The sequence below is a fragment of the Homarus americanus genome, unplaced genomic scaffold, assembly GCF_018991925.1.
Source record: "Homarus americanus isolate GMGI-L3 unplaced genomic scaffold, GMGI_Hamer_2.0 scaffold39155, whole genome shotgun sequence".
Taxonomy (NCBI): domain Eukaryota; kingdom Metazoa; phylum Arthropoda; class Malacostraca; order Decapoda; family Nephropidae; genus Homarus; species Homarus americanus.
In genome coordinates this window covers 10,787,117-10,815,040 of record NW_024737042.1, presented here as the reverse complement: position 1 = coordinate 10,815,040, position 27,924 = coordinate 10,787,117, and the positions used below count along the sequence as shown (strand labels likewise).

Sequence of the window (27,924 nt, the reverse complement as noted above, 5' to 3'; positions counted from 1 at the left end):
GCTATAAAAAACGAAATCAAATCGTGATAATATGCTTGGCACACGCAACCAAGGACGACTCGCCCTACGACCTTGAAACTGTGTTGTGGTAATACTGTGACGTTTGATGATGGTGAGGGTGGTAGGGTACGGGGCGGGGGGAGGTCATGGTGTTCCTTGGAGGCTAAGAGACTGTACCAGGAAGGAGAGTTTATGGCAGTGATAAATATCTAAACATGTTGAGAAGTAACTCGTGCGATCCCAGGGTGAAGAGAGGGGCCTTGGGAAAGTGGATTAGACACCTTTAAATAAGATACAGTATTCAAAGCCTCCCACTGAAATAAGGCGTATCAGGCTACTCAAGTACAGCCGCGTTCAGTAAGAGCAGATGAATTCAGCGAGTCTTTGATATAAGAAGTATTCCAATCTGCCAAAGATGTTTCTCGGGTGACTGCTAGGTGAGTCCTGACACAGAGGGTGGACCAGATGTTTTTCGGGTTACTGCTAGGTGCGTCCTGACACAGAGGGTGGACCAGGAAGGTGGTGACGTGACGTGATATATTTGAGGGAGTAACTCTTGGCACTTTTATTTTCGTTTTTTGTTTAATCAATGTTCTTGTTACACCAGTGCACTATATACATCCAGTGCTTACACCACACACACACACACACACACACACACACACACGAGAATTGGTGGCTACTTCGACACAATTTTAACTTCGAATCTTTGTGTTGTTGCTCAAGTGAACCCATTGGATCCCATCTCACCCCCTCAGTACCAAGAAAAACATAACGGTACGAACTTCTGAGAATCTGTGCCCGGATTCTGAAGGGTATGAGGGTATGAGGGTGTACCTAACTGACTCACTCCAATGGCGTCAAAAGTACATTGAGACTATAATACAGGAACTAAACGAGTCCTCTTAAACCCCCTCCCCACCCCTACCCCCATCACCTCTTTTCAAGGATTTTATGTGATATTCGTAGTAGTTTTGGAGAATGCGGGTGGGTGGGTGGGTGGGCGGGGTGGCCTTGGGTAGGTTGACAGGCGGGTGCTGGGTAGGTACCTCATGACCTCCCCCCTCAACACACCCCAGTAACAAGAGAGTACGAGTCAAAAGGCCTGTCGTCACTGCCACGTCTCCATTCAACTCCGCCAGTCTCAATTATTCTATCTGTTGCTCTCTGCCGTCCATCACCACGTCTTAGCCCCTCTCAGTGGCTCGCCAATTCTCTACACTACTAAAATATATCGCATGACAAAAGGTGCCGTATGGGGGTCAATGTCCACGTTCAAGAGAGGACTGGAGGAGGAGGGGTGGAGAAGGAGGAAGAGGAGGTGGAGAGGAGAGAAGGAGGTGGATAGGAGAGGAGGTGGATAGGAGAGAAGGAGGTAGAGAGGAAGAGGTAGATAGGGGAGAGGAGGAGGTAGAGAGGAGAAGAGGAGGTAGAGAGGAGAAGAGGAGGTAGAGAGGAGAGGAGAAGAGGAGGTAGAGAGGAGAAGAGAGAGAAGAGGAGGTGGTAAAGAAAAGAAGGAAACGAAAGGTGTGGAGAAGGAGGAAAAGGAGGTCAAGAATAGAGGAAGAGAAGGATAGGTTACGTGTCCCCCAGCGTGTGAGCTCCCCCATCACAGAAGGACCACTAACCATCTCTAACCAAGACTTGCCCCCTTCCCTCCCTCCATCCCCTGTTCCGAGGGGTTATAGTACACACACACACACACAGAGGAGGTTGAAAAGCTGCTCCATTCCAGACTTTTTTTTTCAGTTTTTTATTCGTGTTTGTGTACCTGCAAACTGTACTACAAGCTCTGCCAATAAATTTGTTAAACTAAAAGCAAGACCAACCTTAGCCGTGGCCTCACACACTAACCAGACACGTGGTGGAGAGAGAGAGAGAGAGAGAGAGAGAGAGAGGAATGGGGAAAGGATGGGTGTAAGGGTGAGAGGGGAGAAGAGGAAGTGAAAGAGTGGAGAGGATGAAAGGAGGAAGGAGGGAAGGGGGAAGAGAGAGAGAGGGGGTTGTTCATGCTACTTGCCCCTCCTCCTACTCAAGTATTTGGCAGTATCAAGTGCCTTCCAACATGGCACCATCACCAACAAGTGCCTCCCACACCACCACCTCAATAGCCACCACAACCACAGCGCCAAGTCCACCAAAACCGCTAGAAATGTGCACACCAAACCGCTAGAAATGTGCACACCAAAACCGCTAGAAATGTGCACACTAAAACCGCTAGAAATGTGCACAGAAACGTATCTCTGGCAGGACGGACGCTAAAGGAACCCGGAAATACACAGGAAGGCGGAAGACGGAAATACCGACCCGTAATATAGCTGTTAGTGGAACCTGGATATAATACAGACCCACATAGTTATACAGTTTTAGGTATCATGTCGTATCATATGCAGTAATACAGACTTAGGTGTCATATACAGCAATACAGTACAGACTTAGGTGTCATATACAGCAATACAGTACAGACTTAGGTGTCATATACAGCAATACAGTACAGACTTAGGTGTCATATACAGCAATACAGTACAGACTTAGGTGTCATATACAGCAATACAGTACAGACTAGGTGTCATATACAGCAATACAGTACAGACTTAGGTGTCATATACAGCAATACAGTACAGACTTAGGTGTCATATCATACATACAGCAATACAGTACAGACTTAGGTGTCATATACAGCAATACAGTACAGACTTAGATGTCATATACAGCAATACAGTACAGACTTAGGTGTCATATACAGCAATACAGTACAGACTTAGATACAGCAATACAGTACAGACTTAGGTGTCATATACAGCAATACAGTACAGACTTATGTCAACAGCAATACTACCAGCAATACAGACTTAGGTGTCATATACAGCAATACAGTACAGACTTAGATGTCATATACAGCAATACATACAGACTTAGGTGTCATATACAGCAATACAGTACAGACTCAAGTGTCATATACAGCAATACAGTACAGACTTAGGTGTCATATACAGCAATACAGTACAGACTTAGATGTCATATACAGCAATACAGTACAGACTTAGGTGTCATATACAGCAATACAGTACAGACTCAAGTGTCATATACAGCAATACAGTACAGACTTAGATGTCATATACAGCAATACAGTACAGACTTAGGTGTCATATACAGCAATACAGTACAGACTTAGATGTCATATACAGCAATACAGTACAGACTCAAGTGTCATATACAGCAATACAGTACAGACTTAGGTGTCATATACAGCAATACAGTACAGACAGGTGTCATATACCAATACAGTACAGACTTAGGTGTCATATACAGCAATACAGTACAGACTTAGGTGTCATATACAGCAATACAGTACAGACTTAGGTGTCATATACAGCAATACAGTACAGACTTAGGTGTCATATACAACAATACAGTACAGACTTAGTGTCATATACAGCAATACAGTACAGACTTAGGTGTCATATACAGCAATACAGTACAGACTCAGGTGTCATATACAGCAATACAGTACAGACTTAGGTGTCATATACAGCAATACAGTACAGACTCAGGTGTCATATACAGCAATACAGTACAGACTTAGATGTCATATACAGCAATACAGTACAGACTTAGGTGTCATATACAGCAATACAGTACAGACTTAGGTGTCATATACAGCAATACAGTACAGACTTAGGTGTCATATACAGCAATACAGTACAGACTTAGATGTCATATACAGCAATACAGTACAGACTTAGGTGTCATATACAGCAATACAGTACAGGTGTCATATACAGCAATACAGTACAGACTTAGGTGTCATATACAGCAATACAGTACAGACTTAGGTGTCATATACAGCAATACAGTACAGACTTAGGTGTCATATACAGCAATACAGTACAGACTTAGGTGTCATATATATACAAATACAAGAATATTAATCCTCACGTGCTCAGTGTCATAAAAGTGCCACACCCTAAGATATCTACCTAGTAATGACTTCCTTCAGCCATATGTGACACACACACTCACACACTCACACACACACACACACACACACACACACACACACACACACACACACACACTCACACACTCACACACACACACACACACGGAGGTATCATAATAGACCTACATGACTCATAATCAAGGTGTACACACTCTCAAAAAAGTATCTTTACTGAGTGGTCAAATGAATTTCAAAATGAACACTACGACTCCTGTTGTCTCGGTAGGGCTGTCAAAATCCTTCGTCCGTTGTGTCACATTGTCTCACACAAAAAGGTAGATATTTTTTTGGTTGTGTGTATATGGGACTAGACTAAAAGCCTTTATCACCCTGACTGGTCTCTCTTTCTCACTCACTTCTCCCCTCCCCTCCCCTCCCCTCCTTCCTCTCCCTCCCATCAAGCTAACTTTGGCGGCCCTTATAGGTTGAAGTATCGTCTTCAAACTTTGAAGAGTCGACTCATGAGGTCAAACCCTCCTCGGAGACCTTTTTTTTTATTGATTTATGGTCACAAAGGTCAGGGTCACAGAGATTTTAAAGGTCACTCAGCCAGCTTTCACCCCTTCCCTTCAATGTTTAATAGCAATTCCCGAAACACACCACTGACCTCTCCACCAAGACCTATACCTACCTACCTACCCACCTCCCTACCCACCTACCTACCTACCCACCTACCTACCTACCCACCTACCTACCTACCCACCTCCCAACCCACCTCCCAACCTACCCATCTCCCTAATAGATAATAATAATAGTTGCCCCTCGTGTAACGAAGATGGTCGGCCCAAGGGCCACCGAGGGGTGAATTTGTTTACGGTGTAGAAGCTGTCGCCAACACAACAGCCACACCCTGAGTTAACGAGCTGCATGATCCAGTGTCAAGGAATAGTCCGAGAAGACCAGACAATCCCGGAATACGATCCGCAAATCGATTAACATCCAGGTCCCCAATTACCCACCTCGAGACCCACCTACCTTCCTACCCACCCACCTCTAGACCCACCTACCTACCTACCTACCCACCAAACTCGAGGCCCACCTACCTTCCTACCCACCCACCTCGAGACCCACTTACTTTCCTATCCACCCACCTCTAGACCCACCACTTACCTTCCTACCCACCCACCTGAGACCCAATTTACTTTCCTATCCACCCACCTCCTATAGACCCACCTCTACCCACCCACCTCTATCCACCTACCTTTCCTACCCACCACCTCTAGAGACCCACCTCTACCTTCCTACCACCCACCTGTAGACCCACTCATTCCCACCACCCACCTGGAGACCCACCTACCTTCCTACCCACCCACCTCGAGACCCACCTACCTTCCTACCCACCCACCTCGAGACCCACCTACCTTCCTACCCACCCACCTCGAGGCTCCACCTACCTCCTACCCACCCACCTGTAGACTCCACCTACCTTCCTACCCACCCACCTCGAGGACCACTCTACCTTCCTACCCACTCCACCTCGAGACTCCACTCTACTCATTACCCACCCACCTCGAGACCCACTCCATTTTTCCCACCACCCACCCACCTCTAGACCACCCACCTTCTACCCCACCCACCTGTAGCCCACCACCTCTACCACCCACCTCGAGAGCCCACCCCTACCCACCCACCTGTAGACCCACCTACCCCTCACCCACCCCACCCCTCGAAACTCACCTACCTTCCTACCCACCCACTTCTAAACCCTACCTTACTACCCACCCACCTCCAGGACCCACCACCTTCCTACCCACCACCTCAGACCCCCCTACCTTCCTACCTCTAGACCCACCTACCTTCCTACCCTCTAGACCCACCTACCTTCCTACCCACCTGTGAGCCCACCTGCCTTCCTACCACCTACCTTCCTCCACCACTCATCTACCCACCCACCTGGAGCCCACCTACCTTCCCTACCCACCCCACCTGTAGACCACCTACCTTCCACACCCACCCACCTCTAGACCCACCTACATCCCCACCCACCTCTAGACCCACCTTCCCACCCACCCCACACCTGTAGACCCACCTACCTACCTCTCTTTTTTTGCGGGAATAGCCTACCCAGGCACAGGTCATCGACCCACACAGCAGGCCTTAACCTTAGGGGCGAAAAATATACAGTAAATGAATATAAATAGAAAAGAAAAAGACCATGTTAATCTACACCACGAGATGACGGAACACACACACACACACACACACACACACACACCACTTTTGGCTACATTAACAATAGTTGCAATTCGGAGTCGTTGATTGATTGAGTAAATGGCGCGACGTTACATCGGCAAATTTACAGCCATTTTGGGGGGTTAGGTTAGGTTAGGTTAGGTTAGGTTAGGTTAGGTTAGGCTTACATGAAAGTTCTAATCATCAGGTGAAATAAGCTAGGGTGTCCAATCTTCAAGTGATCCTTTCTTCTATGCAATACCTAACAAAATAAAACTCATGTACAAACAAAAAAAACAACAACATAAATTAAACTCTCATGATAAAGATACACAAGTTTGATTCACGTATTAAGTAGCTACAGGTACAGGTAATTTGCATACGATGAGACGCCTTGACCCCGATATAAGACATAAACACTGAGCTATAACGGGGTCGTACACCAGTGATCAGGTGTAATAGGCCAGGTACGTCAAGGTGAGTCACGTGCATAATGTATCACCATAATGCTTTAGCCTGTGTAATGAAGACCAGTGGGAGGGTGGGTGAGAGGTGAGGGAGGGGAGAGGTGAGGGGAGAGGGATGATGAAGTGAGAGGGGAGAGGTGGGAGGGAGGAGGGGAGAGGGAGGGAGAGGATGATGAAGTGGGTGAGGGAGGGAGAGGGGTGAGAGGGAGGGGGGAGAGGGGTGGGAGAGGATGATGAAGGGAGGGGGGAGGGAGGTGAGGAGGGGGAGAGGTGAGGGGAGAGAGGATGATGAAGTGGGTGTGGGTGAGAGGGAGGGATGGGAAGTGGGTGAGGGTGGGTGAGGGAGAGGGGAGGGAGGGAGAGAGGATGATGAAGGGTGAGGGTGGGTGAGGTGAGGGAGGGGGGAGAGGTGAGGGAGAGGATGATGAAGTGGGTGAGGGTGGGAGGTGATGAAGTGGGTGAGGGTGGGAGAGGTGAGGGAGAGGATGATGAAGTGGGTGAGGGTGGGTGAGGTGAGGGAGGGAGGGGGAGGGAGAGGATGATGAAGTGGGTGAGGGTGGGTGAGGTGAGGGGGAGAGGTGAGGGAGAGGATGATGAAGTGGGTGAGGGGGAGAGGAGGTGAGGTGAGGGAGGGGAGAAGAGGAGGTTTGAAAGGGGTGGATGGAAGTGGAGGGGTGAAGGAACAAGAGGGAGTGTGTAGGAAAGGAAAGAGTGGTGTGTAAGGGAAGAGGAGGGAAAGGAGAGTGCGGGGAGGGAAGGAATGGAGGGGCGTGTAGGGAGGCGAGTGGAAGGGGTGGGGGAGTGAAGTGGAGGGACGGAGGAGGAAGTGGAGGTAGGGAGGAGGAATGAAGTGGAGTGTAGGGAGGGGAGGAATGAAGTGGAGTGTAGGGAGGGGAGGAATGAAGTGGAGTGTAGGGAGGGGAGGAGTGAAGTGGAGTGTAACGAGGAGAGGAGTGGAGGGGAGTGTAGGGAGGGAGGGATAAATGGGAGAGTGGAGATCGAAGCCCATAATCATTAAAGAGCAGGTGAGGGGCACGAGGGGACACAGGTCACATGAGGTAACGGGCTGGGGGGAGGGGAGGTTCCTGTAACAAGGTACTAAGGTATGTACCGAGGGAAGGGGTGTGGGTGAAGGTAGGGACACACACACACACACACACACACCGTCAGAGGTAGAGAGTCTCTACTGAAGCCTCCATGAACTACACTTGAAGGAAGGTCGATGACCCAGAGGAGAGGGAAAGGGATGGGGGGGGGGTGGGGCGGTGAGGGGAGGAGAGGGGGGGTGGGCGGTGAGGGGAGGAGAGGGGGGCGGGCGGTGAGGGGAGGAGAGGGGGGGGCGTGGGCGGTGAGGGGAGGAGAGGGGGGTGGGCGGTGAAGGGAGGAGAGGGGCGGGCGGTGAGGGGAGGGGGGGGCGTGGGCGGTGAGGGGAGGAGGGGGGCGGCGTGGGAGGAGAGGGGTGTGTGGGTAGGTGAGGGGAGAGGGGGGTGTGTGGGCGGTGAAGGGGTGAGGAGGGGAATGAGAGGGCCCTCACCTACCCATATCAGATTCAGATTCAGATTTGCCCCCGAGGGGGCTAGTTTATTGGGCACCCCCTTACATCCTGTGCAAGGTGAAGCGCAGAAGCGTTTACAGCGCCCAACAGGGAAGTATGAAAAGTTCAACCTACCCATATCTTCTTTATTTATTTCGTTACTGTACCTTTAACACTGTTGTTGTTGTTGTTGTTGTTGTGGTGGTTTTATGTACTCAAACTATCCAACCAGGAGCGAACTCGTAACAATGGTTTTAAATTAGACAAATTTAGATTTAGGCGCGAAATAGGTAAACACTGGTTTGGAAATAGAGTAGTGGATGAGTGGAACAAGTTACCAAATATCATCATTAACTGGAATACGCTGGATAGCTTCAAACATAGGTTGGATGCTTATATGAGCGATAGGGGTTGGGTGTAAACGGGACTGCCCAGTATGGGCCAATAGGCCCGCTGCAGTTTCCTCCATTCTTATGATCTTATGTTTGCTGTTGTTATTACTGTTTAGTCATAATTGTTGTTGTATTTTTTGTTGTTGCTACTGGTGTTTTCCTGTTAATTATTTACAGACACAAACGTTATTATTATTATTATTATTATTATTATTATTATTATTATTATTATTATTATTATGATGTAGCTGTTGTTATCGTTGTTGTTGTATATTTTATTTTGTCACACACACACACCATTGCCTCCCTCCTACCTCACCTTTAAGTCTGACAATACCTAACTGACTGGCAGAATGTAGGAGCACCTCCCTCCTTCCCTCCGTCCTTCCTTCCCTCCCTCCCTCCCCACACATCCAGATGTTCCCTCCATTCGTCTCTCCCAAATTCTCCCTCCTTCCTTCCCTCCCTCCACTCACTCCTAAATCTACCCTCCCTCCCTCCCTATACTAACCTAAACTAACATATCCCAACCTAACCCAACTTAAACTAAATTAACTTAACCTAATCCAACCTAACCTAACTTAACATCAACAGGACTGACCCATCCCCTGCAGTTTAACACTCGATGCCAGCGTGAGCGAGGCGGCAAGTGGCACTGTTGTCATGGGGAGAGATGATGGCACTCTGGGATGTTTAAAGTAATAACGTGGTGTCTCGGAGACGGCATCTAAGGCGAGCAGCTGTTGGTGACATCGTCCTCTGCAGGTGGTGGTGGTGGTGGTAGGGGGGAGGAGGAGGTGGAGGAAGGGGAGGAGGTGGAGGAAGGGGTGGAGGAAGGGGAGGAAGGGGTGGAGGAAGGGGACGAAGGGGAGGAGGTGGAGGAAGGGGACGAAGGGGAGGAGGTGGAGGAAGGGGATGAAGGGGAGGAGGTGGAGGAAGGGGATGAAGGGGAGGAGGTGGAGGAAGGGGTGGAGGAAGGGGACGAAGGGGATGGTATTTACGGTTAACTAATTTATTGGCAAAGCTTGTAGTACAGTTTGTCTATTCTGAGTAATTCAGCCAGGTCTTGACACTGAGGGTGGTATCACTGTTCACTGCCACGCGGGACAATGGTTCATATACAGTAGAAGTCATATTCTATATTGAGGACTATATCAGTGTGGGCTAGCAAATTTTGGATAGGTGGCTAGGTGGTGGAGGTAGTGGTGGGGTGGGTCAAGGTCATAGCGTACGGCTCCTCACGGGGTGTGAAGGTGTGTGTGTGTGTGTGTCAACAAGGAAGGAGAGGGGAAGAGGAGGGGGAGTATGGTAGCAGGGTTATAGGCGTCACCGTCTCACCCAATACACACTTTAAACAAAAATATGTAGGGCGACAGGTGAGAGCTTAGACCTCATTAAACAAGGTCGACTGAGGTTTTTACTGAGAAGTGTGGTGCCTCAGTGAGAGAAGCTGATCGTTCCCCCTCCCTCCCCCCACTCTCCCTCATACTTCCTGGTCTGTCTCTGGTGATAGCAACAGCAGGGATGGTGGTGGACCGTCAGCATGGAAGGATGTCCCGGGCCAAAGACACTGACTGACTTTGGTGGCTGACAGAGGTGGTCATTTAACACTTACATCTCCGTTCACTTCACAAACACTTCTCTATACTGTACTTAGCACCATAATTTTGCATGAGAGCACCATCATCACCATCACCACCATTAGTTGAGGTTAAAAGATAGTGATAAGGTGATAAGAGGGAAGGGAAGGAGACAGCTGTTAATCATTTCACTTAACTGTCACATCCACACAAGAACACAACACAATTTTTTTTTTATTGGGCACCCCCCTACATCCTTGTGTAAGGTGAAGCGCAGAAGCGTTTACAGTGCCCAACAGGGAAGCATGCTAAGTTTATGCTTGCCTTTATGTCTCATGAGTTAAGGGCGTAGAAGCCTGAAGAGTCAAGGGGGTAAAAGCTTGAAGAGTCAATGGTTTTTATGTCATCAAGTTATTGGAAGCTCCAACAACTCCCTGAATACGAATTCTCAACTTTCGGCGTACAACAGGTACCTACTTACTGCTAGGTGAACAGGGACTAATGGGGCTTTGGATACAAGTGTCGGTAAACCAATTCAATTCAGGGGTTAGATACACGTTCTCCAGGTGACGTCATCTCTATTGTAAAACACACACACACACACACACACACACACACACACACACCAGCGGGCCATATCTTATGACTTAACAATTATCTCACAAGTTCGTCTGAGTCACAAGAGTTTGGGGTCGTTCACACACACACACACACACACACACACACACGGTAAGAGTTAAGTGAAATCAACAATATGTGCCAGTGTGCTAAGTCACCACCTCACGTGTACTGTACTGTGTGGTTCCCGAATACATAAAGAAGCTCTCCTACCTGAAATAACCTGGAGAGAACACAGGTGCCAAGACTCCAACACGACACCACGCACCACACCACACCACGCGACACCACGCCACACCACGCGACACCACGCACCACACGACATGACACCACGCACCACACCACGCACCACACGACATGACACCACGCACCACACCACGCGACACCACGCACCACACCACGCGACACCACGCACCACACCACACACCACACCACCACACCACGCACCACCACATCACCACACCACCACCACCACCACACACATCACCACACCACGCACCACACACCACACGCACCACACCACCACACCACGCACCACACCACACACGTCTATGTATTACTTGTTCTATTCACATGAGCGTCGATGCATTCATCTTAATCCCGTGAGGCTGGCTGGGTACACCTGTTTAACCCCCCACGCTCGTCTCATCATCACTGATTCTCTATCCTCACTACTTGCCCTTGGTACCCTCGACTCAGGTTGTCACGATCTTGTCTCTGAAGCCAGACACAAATATGCGTGCCTTGTTGACCGGGGTGTCAAGGTCAAACTGTTGTGGATCCCCTCTCACATAGGCCTCATAAAACATGACAGAGTTGATGCCCTCGCCAAACTCGCGTCTAACAAAGACACCGTTGAATACAATTTGGGTCTGTCAAAAAGAACCCTTAAAACTGTAATTAGGAAAGAACTTATTGATGAGTTTGACGCAAGTAGACAAGTGCAAACAGGCACTAGTCGATCCATAGTTTACCATGATGAGATGTATCAAGTGAAACATGTATATGGAGCAAGTAACAAGATCACTAGATTACAAGATGTTGTAACCGCTAGATTAAGGTTAGGATATAAGTACCTCTGGCAGTATGTTCCTCAAGCAGATGTAAACAAAACTAAATGTAAAGTGTGTGGCCATACATATGGCCACACACTTGAACACTACGTCCTCGACTGTGTGAAGATAGAACCTTTTAGGGACAGGTCCAAGCACACTGTGTGTGAAATGGCACAACACTTCATCTCTAATGGCAAGATAGCCGACATATTAAGATTGTATCCACTTTTTTGCACTCAGTAACTATATCAGTTCTCATGTACAGAACCAAATACGCAATGTGCTTGAATACCTCCCACGTAAATGTGAATAACAAAGTGTGAGGCCAGACATACTGCCTCACACGCCTGTTCTCACGCATTTGTGAATAAGTTACCCTTTATGTATAGAACTAAACAAATAATGTAAATGAAATACTGTGTAACTTTCGGTGCCATAATATCCTGACAACCGGGGTTAATTATTATGACCCTTTGTAAACCCTACTCTGTAATCCTTTTGCGCTACCGCTCACAGGATGAGTGTGGGGTGCACAATAAAGTAGCCGCTGCAAGCGGCAAAATAAAAAATCAACCTCCTCCCCTCTCTCTACCTCCCTCCCTCCCTCCCTCCCTCCCTCTACCTCCTCCATCCCTATCGTTGGTGAAGTAAATGGATAGCAAAGCAGACATATACGTATTTAAGAGGGTGTGTGTGTCGCTCATAATATGGTTCACTAATAGAAGTTTTGGGCGTTTAAACACAGGTCCTGGGCGTCGTTGTTACATGGTTTTCTTTTTCATCAAGGAACGTTTTTCTTTGCATTCAAGAAATAAAAATAATAATAATACTAATAATAATAATAATAATAATAATAACAGCAATAACAATAATATAAAAAATACAAATAATAAATAACAACAATAATAATAATAACAAAACAATAACAATAATAATAGAGTAGGTCGGTCATGTAATTCAAGGAAGGACAAAGGAAATGACTAGATTATTTATCATAGAATAGCGACAAATAAGAAACCCACCAGCGCTTCCAACTCGGCTTGTGTGTGTACGTGACATCTGAGAGAGAGAGAGAGAGAGAGAGAGAGAGAGAGAGAGAGAAAAGCGTCCTTCCTGCAAGAGATGAATCAAGTGCCATGGACCATAAAGGCACTAAGATAATGTTATCACCAAGACACGGTAAGTCAGGACACACACACACACACACACACACACACACACACACACACACACACACACACACACACACACCAGCGGGCCATATCTTTGACTTAACAATTATCTCACAAGTTCGTCTGAGTCACAAGAGTTTGGGGTCGTTCACACACACACACACACACACACACACACACAGGGTAAGAGTTAAGTGAAATCAACAATATGTGCCAGTGTGCTAAGTCACCACCTCACGTGTACTGTAGTGTGGTTCCCGAATACATAAAGAGCTCTCCTACCTGAAATAACCTGGAGAGAACACAGGTGCCAAGACTCCAACACGACACCACGCACCACACCACACCACGCGACACCACGCCACACCACGCGACACCACGCACCACACCACACCACGCGACACCACGCACCACGCCACACCACGACACCACGCACCACACGACATGACACCACGCACCACACCACGCACCACACGACACGACACCACGCACCACACCACGCGACACCACGCACCACACCACACCACGCGACACCACGCACCACACCACACCACGCGACACCACGCACCACACCACACCACGCGACACGCACCACACCACCCACCACCACGCACCACCACACACACGTCTATGTATTACTTTGTTCTATTTACATGAGCGTCGATACATCCATCTTAATCTCCCGTGAGGTTGGCTGGGTACACCTGTTTACCCCCCCCACGCTCTCCTCCTCCCTCCCTCCCTCCCTCCCTCCCTCTACCTCCTCCATCCCTATCGTTGGTGAAGTAAATGGATAGCAAAGCAGACATATACGTATTTAAGAGGGTGTGTGTGTCGCTCATAATATGGTTCACTAATAGAAGTTTTGGGCGTTTAAACACAGGTCCTGGGCGTCGTTGTTACATGGTTTTCTTTTTCATCAAGGAACGTTTTTCTTTGCATTCAAGAAATAAAAATAATAATAATACTAATAATAATAATAATAATAATAATAACAGCAATAACAATAATATAAAAAATACAAATAATAAATAACAACAATAATAATAATAACAAAACAATAACAATAATAATAGAGTAGGTCGGTCATGTAATTCAAGGAAGGACAAAGGAAATGACTAGATTATTTATCATAGAATAGCGACAAATAAGAAACCCACTAGCGCTTCCAACTCGGCTTGTGTGTGTACGTGACATCTGAGAGAGAGAGAGAGAGAGAGAGAGAGAGAGAGATTAAAGCGTATTCTTCAAGATCCTTTGTTTACTTGAAGACACACAGGGGAGGAGGTTGAGATCGATGAAGTAACAACCCCTAGCAGGGAGGTGGTCAGGAGGGGAGGGGAGGAAAGGGGAGGGAAAGGGGAGGGGAGGAGGGAGGAGTGGGACTCGGTGTGGCTTCGTCCTGGAGTGAAACAGTGTTGGGTTCAGTGGGTCCTGGTTGGCTCTATCTCAGGCCATAGTCGTTCCTTGACCACTTCCTTTCTCCCCTTTCCCCTTCTCTCCCTTCCCTTTCTCTCATTTCCCTTTCCCCTTCTAATACCTACACCTTCCTTCCTTCCTTTCCCTTCCCGTTCCTTCACTTCCTCTCCATTCCCCTACCCTTTCTCCTTCTCTCCTTCCTCTCCACCCTTTCTCCTCCTCTCCCCTCCACCCTTTCCTTCTCCTCCATTCCCTCCAATCTCTTTCTCCCTTCTCCTTCCCTCCACCCTTTCTCTTTCTCTCTCCCTTTCCCTCCACCCTTTCTTTCTCTTCTCACCTTTTCTCCTTCTCTCTCTCCTTCCCCTCCACCCTTTCTCCTTTCTCTCCTTCCCTCCACCCTTTCTCCTTCCCTCCCTTCCCTCCTCCTTCCCTCCACCCTCTTCTCCTTCTCTCCCTCCACCCTCTTCTCTCCTTCTCTCCCTTTCCTTTCTCCTTCTCTCCCTTCCCTCCTTCTCTCTCCCTTCCCTCCACCCTTTCTCCTTTCCTCCATTCCCCTCTCCACCCTTTCTCCTCCACCCTCTTTCTCCTTCTCTCCCTTCCCTCCACCCCTTTCTCCTTCTCTCTCCTTCCTCCACCCCTTCTTTCTCCTTTCTCTCCCTTCCCTCCACCCTTTCTCCTTCTCTCCTTCCTTCTCCACCCTTTCTCCTTCTCTCCCTTCCTCCACCTTTCTTCCCTTTCTCTCCCTTCCTCTAATTTTTCTCCTTCTCTCCCTTCCCTCCACCCTTTCTCCTTCTCTCTCCCTTCCCCTCCACCCTTTCTCCTTTCTCTCCTTCCCTCCATTCTTTCTCCTTCTCTCCTTCCTCCACCCTTTCTCCTTTCTCTCCATTCCCTCCACCCTTTCTCCTTCTCTCCCTTCCCTCCACCCTTTCTCCTTCTCTCCCTTCCCTCCACCCTTTCTCCTTCTCTCCCTTCCCTCCACCCTGGGTTATACTTGATGTTGTGTTAAGGGACATATATACATCGTGTCCCTATTGTATATTGTAGGGACGGGGAGGGAGGAGGAAGGAGGGAAAAGGGGAAGAAGAAAAGAAAAGGGGGGAGGAAAAAAGGGGTGGTTCTAGAAGTATGCTCGCCTTCCCCCGAGATAATGTTTATAAACACAGGCCGTGTCTGTCTGCTGCTGAAGGAGTTACAGGATCACCACACACACACACACACACACACACACACACACACAGCAATTGGTTAAACGCGCGTGTGTGTGTGTAATAATAATAATAATAATAATAATAATAATAATAATAATAATAATAATAATAATAATAATAATAATAATAATAATAATAATAATAATAATAATAATAATAATAATAATTAGCGGTTTATTGAAAACGCTCAGCAGCCCGAAGGCTGAAAATATACATTGGACATAAAAGACTTCTTACATGGGGAGAGGGGGGAACAAAAGCCTTCATTAGAGAAAGGAACATACAGTGGAGGTCATGTGCGGTGAGGTGTTGAACAGCAAATACATAGTGTAGTGACTCCCTCACAGGTGGTGATGAAGGACCCCACGTGGTGTAGTGACTCCCTCACAGGTGGTGATGAAGGACCTCACGTGGTGTGGTGACTCCCTCACAGGTGGTGATGAAGGACCTTACGTGGTGTAGTGACTCCCTCACAGGTGGTGATGAAGGACCTCACGTGGTGTAGTGACTCCCTCACAGGTGGTGATGAAGGACCTCACGTGGTGCAGTGACTCCCTCACAGGTGGTGTACAGTCAGGTGTGGTCCCAGGCCTCCCTATCGTGGACGGATTAACACATCACCGCTTGTTGTTGGGTCTCAGGGGCAGTTATCACAGGGTACCTGGGACATCACTGTGTAAAGGTCGACTCTCAGCTGCTACTGTTGCAGTGTTTTCACTGGTTTAAGCGCTGTTCACCACTTGTTCCACTCCTTTCCGGATTCAAATTGCAATTTCTGGCGAGAACTTTGTGATATTCCGATGGGGAAGAGGGTTCAGGGGAGGGAGTTGGGGTTTGTGCCAACTTAACAATTGACCTGGCAGCCACCAGAGCAGCGCCAGATACGTCTTGACCCTTCGGTGGTCAAGGATGACGTGTATCAGAGTGTGTGTGTGTGTGTGTGTGTGATGATCCTACCACCCCCCTCCCTGCCTCCACACCTCCCATTATTATCCACAATCACCTTCCCACACCACCCCACCCCTCACCACCAACGACAGAGCTCCGGCATCAACTCCACCAGTTCTCAAGACCACGGCCACCTCCTACAAAATCTCTCTCTCTCTCTCTCTCTCTCTCTCTCTCTCTCTCTCTCTCTCTCTCTCTCTCGTGAGAACCCAAACAGATCCTGGTCACGACGTCTTGCAAACACAGAGACGACCTTCACGCTGCTGGTCCACACAGACGCAATAGATGTCGTCACTATACGCCACAGCCCCTTACTGTTAGTCGGTCCATTAGTTTAAAGGGATTCTGGTCTTAGATATCCTCTTTAATTTAAGGTTTTTGTAGGAGGAAGCGGGGGCTGGGGGTGGGGGGGTGTATGAGGTGACCACTGGACAGAACTAGGATATTATTTTTAGCTTCTGCCGCGGTGTGTGTGTGTGTGTACGTCGGTGTGTGTGTGTGTGTGTACGTCGGTGTGTGTGTACGTCGGTGTGTGTGTGTGTCGGTGCTCGTCCTTGAGGTCCTCTGTAATTGCGTGTGTGTAATAATAATAATAATAATAATTAACGGTTTATTGAAAAAGTTCTGCAGCCCGAAGGCTGAAAATATACATTGGACATAAATGACTTATTACATACATTGGTGGTTGAACAAAAGCCTTCATTAGAGAAATGTGAAGGAACATACAGTGAACATACAGATTAATGTTTACAGTGGAGGTCACGTAGATCTCTGGGTGAGTGGGTGTTTGTGGTTAAATTTACTGTTGCTTTACACTATGTACCACCACCCACTACACCACACCACACCATCCACTACTACCACCACCACCACACACTGCACCACACCATCCACTACTACCACCACCAAACACTGCACCACACCATCCACTACTACCACCACCACACACTGCACCACACTACTACCACCACCACCACACACACCGCACCATACCACTACCACCACCACCACCACCCACTGCACCACACCATCCACTACTACCACCACCACCACACACTGCACCACACCACTACCACCACCACCACCCACCACACCACACCATCCACTACCACCACCACCAAACACTGCACCACACCATCCACTACTACCACCACCACACACTGCACCACACCATCCACTACTACCACCACCACACACTGCACCACACCATCCACTACTACCACAACCACACACTGCACCACACTACTACCACCACCACACACTACACCACACCATCCACTACCACCACCACCACACACTGCCCACCACACAAACGACACACCACACCCCTCACTGCACAAACCACACAATACACACTTCACACCATCCACTACAACACATCATCCAACACCCACACACCACCCACTACACCATCCAACACCCACACACCACCCACTACACCATCCAACACCCACACACCACTTAACCCACACCACACACCCACACACCAGAAGGTTCAAGCTTGTCTCTTTGTACCTAAACTATTTCAATTATAAACAACTCGCCGGGTCTCGCCACTGTAAACTTTGTTGTTGACGAATTGAAAGAATTTTACCACTTGCATTTCGTGTGTATAAAAGAACATACGCTAATATTGATAATTCCCGCTGTGTTGTAGTGTGAGGGTGGGGGGGAGGAAAGAGGATGGAAGAGGAAAGGAAGGGGAGGGGAAGGGAGGGATGAGTAGGGGAAGGAAAATAAAAGAAAATGAAAGGAAGAAAAAACATTAATCACAAGAAGCAAAGAAGTAGTTCCAATAATACGTGATTCTGTTTCCTGTATATAGAAGCGCTTTAAAAGTCTCATACGACGGATGTGATTTCCTGCCATGGAAAAAATCAACACCAACTCCTATTAAACACCAAAAGACATAATAATTATTTTTAAAAAATACACTTAACTATCACTTTCTAGAAATATATTTGCTTAAAACCTGGAAGAGCAATTAGTGTTGTGTTATGACGGGATGAGAGGAACGTTCGAGTCTGGTATATTCACGCCACTGGTCACTGTGATATTGATATTTTGATATTGAAACAGTTTATTTAGCCACAAGAACACAGATACAGAGTCGATTAAATAACATAATATTAACATGGCTGAGCCAGTTGAGGGCCTGAGCTCTCTTGAAGGCACCTGATATATACAGTACATTTATCTCAAGGAAGTATAATGTAACATTTACAGTAGTATCATCTGGAATAGTACACATAGCATGGTGGTAATAAAACCATATCAGAATGTTACCACAGTTATCACTTCGATATTTATTTATTTTTTATTTATTTTTTATTATTCTTTTTTACATTTATATTATAAGTATATACTTAATTTACAGTGGAATTGAAAAACATAAATATGATAAGGAAGCAGTACAGCATGGGTTGTATTAAGGTGGAACAAGAGGACAGAGCTGTCAGTATCATGTCTAGTTGGCAAATATATTTATAGCAATGGTAATTTCTATCCATCTGCATTCTACATGATAATTTCTGGTAAAACGGTTTTGGTGGTACAATAAAAGCAGGAATATAAAGTAGGTATTACACAAAAATATTAATACTACGACGATAGATATTTTTTTAAGATACGATTTAAAGGAAGGGAGCGTAGGCATTGCTCGGATGGGTGGGGGTAAGTTGTTCCACACCTTCACACTGTGATATTTTATGGAGGTCTGGGACTGAGAGGAGCGCATGGGGGTGGTCTTAGAAGCTCTGGGTACAGATTATTCAGGAACTGGAAATAATTATTGTCAATCAAGTGATTTACAGATTTGTAAACAAATAGGGCACAGCTGTAGGTGTTAATATTCTCGAATTTTAACATTTTCAGTTTAGCAAATTGTTCGTTTGTGAGAGGCGACCAATACTCTACTGATGATGCTAGATAAGGGAAGAGGAGGAGGAGAAGAGGGAGGAGAAGGAGGATTAGAGGAGAGAAGGTAGGAGGAAGAGGAGGAGGGAGAGAAAGGAGGAGGAAGAACCGAGTGAGATTGGTAAGGACTGAGTGAAGGGGTGGTGGTGAGGAAGCCCTGTGTGTGTGTGTGTGTGAATCTCTCCCCCCCCTCCCCTACACACACACACACCAGGGCCAGGGGGGAGGGGGGTAGCAGAAGGGGGTTAGGCTCAGCAGACAAGGTGGGTGGGCAGGACTTTAGGAATGTAGCGCTAGTGTTTACAAATCTACCTGACATACTTCGACGCCTCCCCCTTCTCCTCCTCTTTCTCCTCCCCCTTTCTCTTCTTCCACCTGCTTCTCATCTGTTTCCCCTCTTCCTTCTCTTCTTCTCGTCTTCTTTCTTGTTTTCCTGTTCCCCTCCTTTTTTCACCTTCTTCCTCCTCCTCCTCTTCCTTTCCCTTCTTCTTCTTCCCCTCCTCGTCTCTCTTTCTCTCTCTCCTCACCACTTCATCACCATTAGTTCATATTAAGGTTAGAACTTTAATATGGGAAGTACAAAGGTTAATAGGGATGTACAGAGGGTAATAGGCAAGTACAAACATTCACACTGTCCCGCCAGTCAAAAAATCAATTTGTGGCAAAATACTTGACGCCAACAAGAAAAGCCCCCCCCCACAAGATTAAAGAAAGTACTTGGGTTATTCTGATTCATAACACTGCTCTCTCTCTCTCTCTCTCTCTCCTCGTAACTTCAATCCATCACAAAACACAGGTTACGTGAGAAGGAACCAGAATACCTCACGAACACACACATCCTCCCAGGGGCCACACTCTACTCTACCCGGCATACCAACACACGCACTGGCTTCAGTAACTCTCACCATCTTATGTATTACGACTCAAACGATGGCATGACTGTGAAAAAAAAACTATCGGTGGCAGATTTATTTGAGAAATCTGAGTAATGTTCCACAGTTATTTGTTGGGGATACCAGCCTACGAGTATGTATATTTACGTCTCTCTCTCGCTCTTGGGATACTGGGATATTGGAGGGGGGGTGTCCAGGTGAGGTACATTCCCACAGGCAGGTTACTTACTGTTGACCCTCCCAACACGGCCAAGTTAAACAAAGACGTAACTCACCGCCGCAACAACAACCAGGCTGTCATAAAACATTGTTAGCATCTGTGACAGGTCTACCATTATTACTGCGTTTATTTACTGACTGCATCACCACTTACTCTTTTGTCTTGCCTCGGGTGCTGTACATACCGCAGTGTTAAGTGTTAGAGAACAGGAGGTGACGGAGGTGGTCAACTTACCCGTCGTGGTCAAACTCGTCATCGTCGTCGTCTTCTATCATGAAGGTAACTTTGGTATGGGGGTCGGCGTGGAGACCTCGGTCAAGGCGGGCGGCTTCTGCCACGCCCACGCCGATATCACAGACACAGCTTTGGTTGTTGCCACACCCACCGCGGCCCACCTCCGTCTCCGGCACGTGGGTGTAGGTGTTGTGGGCGCTAGATGTCACCAGTACCACCACTTGGGTGCTGGGCCCGGGCGTGGGCGGCCCAGACCCCCCCGGTTGCGACGGTGACAAAGGCGAGAAGCCTGCGGGGTCATGGGCGTCGCCTGCGGCCTCGTGGTGCTGATGGTGCGGCGGGGCGTCATGCGTGGCCGCACCTTCACCGTCCGCACCGTCACACTCACATCCACTGTCCATACTCGATTGTGACCGCACCAACTTTGGGGTATCGCCCTGGTCGGGCACGTGTAGGGTGTCCAGGTGCGGTCTCCGCACCCACGAGTCTGGCGGCCACGGATGCGGCACCTGTGCGTCGGGAGGCCAGGGCTGCGGCACCTCAGAGGTGGCATTGTGGACGGGGGCGGGCGCTGGCCACACGGTGGGGGAGCTGACCACGCCAGGCTGACGGTCTGGGGAACAGTCGCCAGGAGACAGGGATTCGCCGCCCCCCAGCAGCGGTGCATCCTCGGCGTGGCCCTCAGCCATCCTCTCCCACCATCACACCTGTCAACACAAACACCATAGTTAACAATAATACATTATCACAAACACAACACACCAATAAAATCATCACAAATAACTCACCACCTCTACTAGTTCACAACTCTGTTATACCTGGCAGTTGGTCCTGCACCCTTCAGTACAGAAGCTCACCCGGAGCAACACTAAATAAAATAAGACCAATAGAGCCAGGTCTTACCACTGACCTTCCTCACTCATGATACCAATGATGGAGAATTAAAAAAATTATGTTATTCTTACAGTAGATAATGTCCTTGTACCATCTATCCCTCCCATAAAAAGTAGTAATAAATAATAATAATAATAATAATAATAATAATAATAATAATAATAATAATAATAATAATAATAATGATAATAATAATAATAATAAAATCGCAGCTAGAGTCAGTAGTATCAGGAGCAACAGGTCTGTTGTCATCACTTTAAGGTGTTGTTGTTGATGCCTTACAATGTCATCAATAAACTAACTCACTATCAAAAGTCGTCAACGAATTTGTGCACTACTGCATTGATTAAAACTCATTCACCAAGAATAATTAAAACGCCACTAACAGTTTACCGTCTATCTCAACCTTTGGACGACGGTGGTTTAAATCTTTGAGGACGAAGGTTTAACCCTTTGAGGACGATGGTTTAACCCTTTGAGGACGACGGTTTAACTCTTTGAGGACGATGGTTTAAGGACCCTTTGAGGACGATGGTTTAACCCTTTGAGGACGAAGGTTTAACTCTTGAGGACGATGGTTTTGCCCACCAGGGACGATGGTTTAACCGCCCCAGGACGATGGTTTTAACCTGGTTTTAACCTTTGCAGGACGATGGTTTAACTCTTTGAGGACGATGGTTTAACCCTTTGAGGACGATGGTTTAACCCTTTGAGGACGATGGTTTGCCGCTTGAACTTTGAGGACGATGGTTTAACCCTTTGGGGACGATGGTTTAACCCTTGAGGACGAAGGTTTGCCCCTTGAGGACGATGGTTTAACCGCTTGAGGACGACGGTTTAACCGCTGGTTTAACGCTTGAGGACGATGGTTTAACTTTTTGACGATGGTTTAACCCGCCCCGAGGACGATGGTTTAACCCCAGGACAGGTTTAACCCCTTGAGACGATGGTTTAACCCTTGAGGGACGACGGTTTACCGCTTAGCCTTTGGGGACGATGGTTTAACCCCTTTAACGCCTTGAGGGACGATGGTTTAACCCTTTGGTGGTTTGTAACCCTTTGAGGACGATGGTTTAACTTTGAACGATAGTTTATCCTCAGGACAGGTAGTCAGAGCTCCAAGACAGAAATCAAGAACCCCCCCCCCCTTTGCAGTCTGGCTTTGAGGGGCGTGTGAGTGTATGTACTGATCATCGGGGTTTCTCTCCTACGTTTCCTCCCTCCCCACCCTACACCCCCCACCTTTCCCTATACCTCCCCCCCCCACCTTCCCCCTATACCTACCCTCCCCCCACTCTACACCCCAACCACCCGGTCCAGATTAAAACATAATTAAAGGACTGACCCTCCATCCCATGACCTTCAAATCCTACCTAAAAAACAAAAAAAAAGTGCCATAACCCACAGCTGTTCTCTCTCTCTCTCTCTCTCTCTCTCTCTCTCTCTCATTTCCTAACAACACAGAAATAGTAGCTTTTGGTTCACTGGTTCAGGATATAATGACCGGAAACCAACTGGGCCGCCACAGCTGACTACACACACTGGTGCTGACCGAGTATACAAATGGTGACTTGAGTCTCTTTACCCGCAGCCCTCACAGTTTTTAATAGGGACCCATTTAATCGGTCCTGGTATTGGGGACATGACACTGGGAAATGAGGTAGAGGGAGGGTTAGTGAGGGTTGAAGGGGGAGGTTGGAGGGTTGGAGGGTTGGAGGGGTTGGAAGAGGAGGAGGTTGAAGAAGGAGAACAGGTGATGGAGGTGGAAGGGGGAGGTTGGAGGGGATGGAGGGGGGTTGGAGGAGGGAGGGTGGATGGAAAGGAATTTGGAAGAGGGTTGATGTTATTGTTATTATCATCATTTTTTGCTGCTGTCATCATCATCATCATCGCAACGAACGAATGAAAAAACAACATTCATCAGTCAAGTCCAATAATGGCGGGATTTTAAAACCTTCTGGACAAATCGCTCCCAAAATCTGTTAAAGTGACCCAAATATACCCTCTCCTCCTCCCTCCCTCCCTCCTCCTCCTCCTCCCTCCTCCTTCCTACCCATCACCTTCCCATCCCTCCCTCTCTTCCACCCCATCACCTCCCTCACCCCTACCCATCACCTCCCCACCCCCTACCCATCACCTCCTCACCCCTACCCATCCACCTCCCCCCCACCCCTACCCATCTCACCTCCCTCACCCCTACCCCTCACCTCCCCACCCCTACCCATCACCTCCCTCCCCCTACCCATCACCTCCCTCACCCCCTAGCCATCCCTCCCTCACCCCTACCCATCACCTCCCCACCCCCTACCCATCACCCACCTACCCATCACCCCCCACCCCTACCCATCACCTCCCCCCACCTCACCCATCACCTCCCCCCACCCCTACCCATCCCACCTCCCCACCCCTACCATCACCCCCTCCCACACCCCTACCCATCCCCACCTCCCCCTACCCATTCCCCCACCCCTACCCATCACCTCCCTCTCGATATCTCTCTCTTGCTATCGCTCTCTATCTCTCTCTCACTATCTCTATCTCACTATCTCTCTCTCCCTCACACAACAAGCACAGTGCTCCAGGCGCAGTCACAAATTGGGACACACTTTACTATTAAACGCTGCCATTTAACTCACGCTTTCTAATAGTCTAAACTGACAACAGTTGTTCTCTCTCTCTCTCTCTCTCTCTCTCTCTCTCTCTCTCTCTCTCTCTCTCTCTCTCTCTCACAGCGTCAATTGCCAGCAGCAGCACCTAACCATAACCTAATCTAACCATAACCTAACACTAATCTAACCTAACCATAACCTAACACTAATCTAATCTAACCTAACCTAATCTAACACGAACTTAACCTAACCTAAAACTAACAAATTCCTACATAACCTAACCTAACCTAACCCCTCCAGGTAGGATTACGGCGGTTTAAGCTGCAGTTGAAATAAACTGGGGGAGTGAATCTTCAGGCGATTCATTTTAACTCCATCACCACCATCATACCGCCACCACCATCATCATCAACACCATCATACCGCCACCACCATCATCACCACCACCACCATCATACCGCCACCACCATCATCACCACCACCACCATCTCCACCTTCACTACCTCCACCTTCACTACCACCATCATCACCATCACCACCACCTTCACTACCACCATCACCATCATCACCACCATCTCCACCTTCACTACCACCATCACTACCACCATCGCCACCACCATCACCATCATCGCCACCATAACCATCATCATCACGTTCACTACCACTATAATCATCATCACCACCACCAACACTACCACCATCACCACCACCACCACCACCTTCACTACAACCATCACCACTACCACCATCATCACCACCACCACCATCATCATCACCACCACTACCACCATCATCACCACTACCACCATCATCACCACTACCACCATCATCACCACTACCACCATCCATCGCCTTCGCAGCCATCATCATCACGTTCACTACCACCATCATCATCATCACCACCACCACCAGCACCTTCACTACCATTATCTTCATCATCACCACCACCACCACCATCTTCACTACCACCATCACTACCACCATCACCACCACCATCATCGCCACCATCATCACCACCACCACGTTCACTACCACTATCACCATCACCACCATTTTCGTCGCCCTCAACCCATAACCACACGTAGCTGGTTGTTCTGTGGCTCACTGTGTCACTCTGGTCGTAAATTTGTTTAAGAGAATGAAATGCGTTCTCCTGTCTTCATTCCTCGGGTTGCGGGTAAGATTCTAGCGTGCGTGCGTGCGTGTGCGTGTGTGTGTGTGTGTGTGTGTGGTTTTGCATCTTGATAATGAAAGCTATCGACTGCATTCTCACGCCTCTAAGTCAACTAACTAAGCCAGCTGCTCTCAGTCAGTCAAGAACTCTCATCTCATAACGTGATGGCCCACGTCCCCTTCCCTACCTGTACCTCCAACCTGTACCTTCAACCTGTACCTCCAACCTGTACCTCCAACATGTACCTCCAACCGCCCTCCTACCACCTGTACCCCTCCAACCTGTACCTCCAACCTGTACTGCCTCAACCTGTACCTCCTGACCTGCCTTCAACCTGTACCTCCAACCTGTACCTCAACCTGTCCCTCCTACCTGTACCTTCAACCTGTACCTCCAACCTGTACCTCCTACCGTGCCTCCAACCTGTACCTCCAACCTGTCCCTCCTGTGCCTTCAACCTGTTGCCTCCAACCTGTGCCTCCAGCTTCTTGCCTCCAACCTGTCCCTCCAACCTGTCCCTCCCCACCTGTGCCTCCAGCCTGTGCCTCTACCTGTACCCTCAGCCTGTACCTCCAACCTGTACCTCAGCCTGTACCTTCAACCTGTACCTCCTACCTGTACCTGCATGTGCCTCAGCCTGTGCCTCCAGCCTGTGCCTCCAACCTGTCCCTCCCTACCTGCTACCTCCAACCTGTGCCTCCAACCTGTACCTCCTCCTGCCTCCCTACCTGACCTCCGCCCTGCCTCCAACCTGTCCCTCCCACCTGTACCTTCAACCTGTGCCTCAACCTGTGCCTCCCTACCTGTGCCTCCTGTACCTTCAACCTGGCCTCCCTACCTGTCCCTCTACCTGTCCTTCAACCTGTGCCTCCCAACCTGTACCTCCAGCCTGTCCCTCAGCCTGTGCCTCCAACCTGTCCCTCTGCACCTGGCCTCCCTACCTGCCACCTTCAACCTGTGCCCTGCCTGTCCTCAACCTGTGCCTCCAACCTGTACCTCCAACCTGTCCCTTCAACCTGTGCCTCCAGCCTGTGCCTCAGCCTGTTGCCTCCAGCCTGCCTCCAAGCCTGTCCCTCCCCTACCTGTGCCTTCAACCTGTGCCTCCCTACCTGTGCCTCAACCTGTGCCTCCAACCTGTGCCTCCAGCCTGTCCCTCCTACCTGTACCTTCAACCTGTACCTCCAACCTGTGCCCAGCCTGTCCCTCCCTACCTGTGCCTCCAACCTCTGTGCCTCCTACCTGAGCCCTCCTCCTGTCCTCCAACCTGTACCTCAACCTGTACCTCCATTACATGTACCTCCAACCTGTACCTTCAACTTGTACCTCTACCTGCCCCCTCCTACCTGTACCTCCTGCCTGTGCCTCCTACCTTTGCCTCCAACCTGTCCTGTCCCTCTACCTGTTCCTCCTGCCTGTACCTCCTACTGTACCTCCCTACCTGTACCTTCAACCTGTACCTCCTACCTGTCCCTCCCTACCTGTACCTTCAACCTGTGCCTCCAACATGCCTCCAACTGTCCCTCCAGCCTGTACCTCCTACCTGTCCCCTCCTACCTGTACCTTCAACCTGTACCTCCACCTGTACCTCCTACCTGTACCTCAACCTGTACCTCCAACCTGTACCTCCAGCCTGTGCCACTTCAGCCTGTACCTCCAGCCTGTCACTTAACCTGTACCTCCAACCTGTGCCTCAGCTGTCCCTCACCTTTTCAGCCTGTACCTCCAACCTGTACCTCCCAACCTGTCCCTTCCTACCTGTACCTTCAACCTGTACCTCCAGCCTGCCTCAGCCTGTCCCTCTACCCTGTGCCTCCTGTACCTTCAACCTGTACCTCAGCCTGTGCCTCCTACCTGTACCTCCAACCTGTGCCTTAACCTGTACATCCTGTACCTCCTACCTGTACCCCTCAACCCTAGCCTGCTCCAACCTGTACCTCCACCTGCCTTGCCTCCTACCTGTACCTCCAACTGTACCTCAACCTGTACCTCCTCCAACGCCTGTACCTCCTACCTGTACCTTCCAACCTGTACCTCCAACCTGTACCTCCTACCTGTACCTCCCCACCTTGTAACCTGTACCTCCTAACCTGTACCTCCTACCTGTACCTCCCCACCTGTACCTCCAGCCTGTACCTCCAACCTGCTTCCCCTCAACCTGTACCTCCCCTACCTGCCTCAACCTGTACCTCCCAACCTGTACCTCCAACCTGTATCTCCAGCCTGTACCTCCCTACCGCACCCAGCCTGTACCTCCAACCTGTGCCTCCCACCTGTACCTCCAACCTGCCCCCCCAACCTGTACCTCTCCCTACCTCAGCCTCCAACCTGTACCTCCAACCTGTACCTCCAACCTGTACCTCCTACCTGGCACCTCCAGCCTGTACCTCCAACCTGTACACCACCTACCTGCCCACCT

General features: G+C 48.8%; 1 protein-coding gene across 3 annotated transcripts in view; it reads right to left on the bottom strand.

Moving 5' to 3' along the window:
- Positions 1–27,924, bottom strand: part of LOC121872711 — a 136,694-nt gene that overhangs the window by 21,325 nt on the left and 87,445 nt on the right. For all 3 annotated transcript variants that reach the window (XM_042375717.1, XM_042375716.1, XM_042375718.1), the window contains exon 2: positions 20,832–21,538. In XM_042375717.1, the coding sequence (XP_042231651.1) occupies positions 20,832–21,520 (689 nt within the window). In that variant the 5' untranslated portion in view covers positions 21,521–21,538. The remainder of the gene's footprint in view (positions 1–20,831; positions 21,539–27,924) is intronic.